Source organism: Octodon degus, unplaced genomic scaffold (genome assembly GCF_000260255.1).
Source record: "Octodon degus isolate 3935 unplaced genomic scaffold, OctDeg1.0 scaffold00027, whole genome shotgun sequence".
Classification (NCBI taxonomy): domain Eukaryota; kingdom Metazoa; phylum Chordata; class Mammalia; order Rodentia; family Octodontidae; genus Octodon; species Octodon degus.
This window is the reverse complement of record NW_004524603.1, coordinates 13,839,194-13,840,895: the sequence shown is the minus strand read 5'-3', so window position 1 is coordinate 13,840,895 and position 1,702 is coordinate 13,839,194. Positions and strand designations below refer to the sequence as shown.

Genomic DNA, 1,702 nt, shown 5'->3' with positions numbered 1-1,702 from the left:
GAAAGACATTGTATATGATGTTTCTAACCTACAAACTGACTTTTTTTCTTAGAATCGTCTACAGGCAAAGATTACAAATAACAATTACATGGATCTCAACCACCTCATGTTTACAAATATCAGGATCTTCGGAATGGACAAGGAGCCAACAAACTTTGTTGTCTTATCTAACAGTGCTACCACCCCCATTTCAAGCACTGTTTACAATGCTGCCAAACAGGTGAGGAGTTCTTCCATCACAGAGGGCCCTCACGGAAAGCTCTGGCTTGAGATTCCGACAGGGCTTTGGGCAGACACAGCGATTGTTGGCTTTTTGAAGGAGACATCATATCATAGGGAGATGGTAGCGCTACTTGTGTGTAAAAATATGGTTCCCTCAACTTGTATGCATCAGGGCTTGGAAGAAGACAGAAAGAGTCGGGACTTTAAGAGAACAGAGAATGCTTTTGGCCAATTTAAAAATCCATACGCTGATCTCACAAGTAACAGAGAAGAGAATGGTCCATATATTGGTCTAGTTCTGGAGAGTAGTTACACTGTATCAGTCAACCTTCCTGTTACAGGCATCAAATACTTGATATCATCATTTAATGAAGGGGAGGCTTATTTAGTTTGCAGTTTCAGAGGGTTCAGTTATGGTCAGAAGGCCCTGACAGAGAAGAGCTGCTCAACTCCTGACAGCCAAGAAGAAGAAAGAAAGCATGAGTCAGAGAAAGAGATGTATCCTCCAAGGTCACTATTCTTGTGGCCTACCCCACCCCAGCCAGGCCCCACCTCCTGACAGCACACACAGCTATGAGCTCATTGATGGAATAATTTATTGATGACAATAGCACCTTATTTTGGTTATTTTGTTGTTGTTGGGACAACATAGATGATGCCCAAAGTTAAGGAAGGAAAGGTTTATTTAGCTCACAGTTAGTGGAGGTTTTAGTCTATATTTGGCTGGCTCCAAGGCGGAGAGGCACATGGCAGAGGGCAGCAGCTTGTGGCAGCAGAAAACTGTAAAGAGCAAAGGGGAAGAGCAGTGGCTGTGGCAGCTAGCGGGCTTTGTTTTTACTTTATTTTGAATTTAGTCTATCTGCCCCAGGGTGGGTGCAGCACTCATACCCATAATCTCTGCATTGGATCATGAATTGATCACAGACTCTAGAAGCCTGTCTCATTGACTGCATGAGGCTTTGCGGGGACATCTAGACACAAGCCATAACATTCCACCTCTCGCCCCCCCCCCCAAGACTTCTGTACATTTCTTGATGTAAAAGGCATTTTAGTCCATCTCTAAGAGATGCCAAAATCCTAACAGTTTTAGCCTTGCTGAAAAGTCTAATCTGTAAGTCTCTGTTAAGATCTAAGGCAAACTCTTAGCTGTAAGCCCCTGTATAAATGAAAAGTTAAACACTTTTAACATCTAATGGCACAAGAAAACATTATTATTTTAAAAGATATAAGCAACAGGATTCAAAGCATTTGGATCAAAGCTAGTCTAAAATCTAGAAAGGCCCATTAAATCCTGTAGGTCCATGTGAAACATCTAAAGAAATCTGTGGCAAATTGTGAGCTCTACACTGGCCAAGCAATGGCCATGACTCATCCACATGGCTGTACTGATAAAGGTTCTACAATCTGAGGTACAGGATCTCAGGACAAATCCTGAGGGCATTTCACTGACCTTCTCAGACCAAAAAGCTACAACTCTTGT

General features: G+C 42.5%; 1 protein-coding gene across 1 annotated transcript in view; it reads left to right on the top strand.

Moving 5' to 3' along the window:
- Mgam2 (maltase-glucoamylase 2 (putative)) overlaps window positions 1-1,702 on the top strand; it is a 108,360-nt gene that overhangs the window by 56,681 nt on the left and 49,977 nt on the right. Inside the window, 1 exon segment of the mRNA XM_023712752.1 lies at window positions 53-220. Coding sequence (XP_023568520.1) covers window positions 53-220 — 168 coding nt within the window.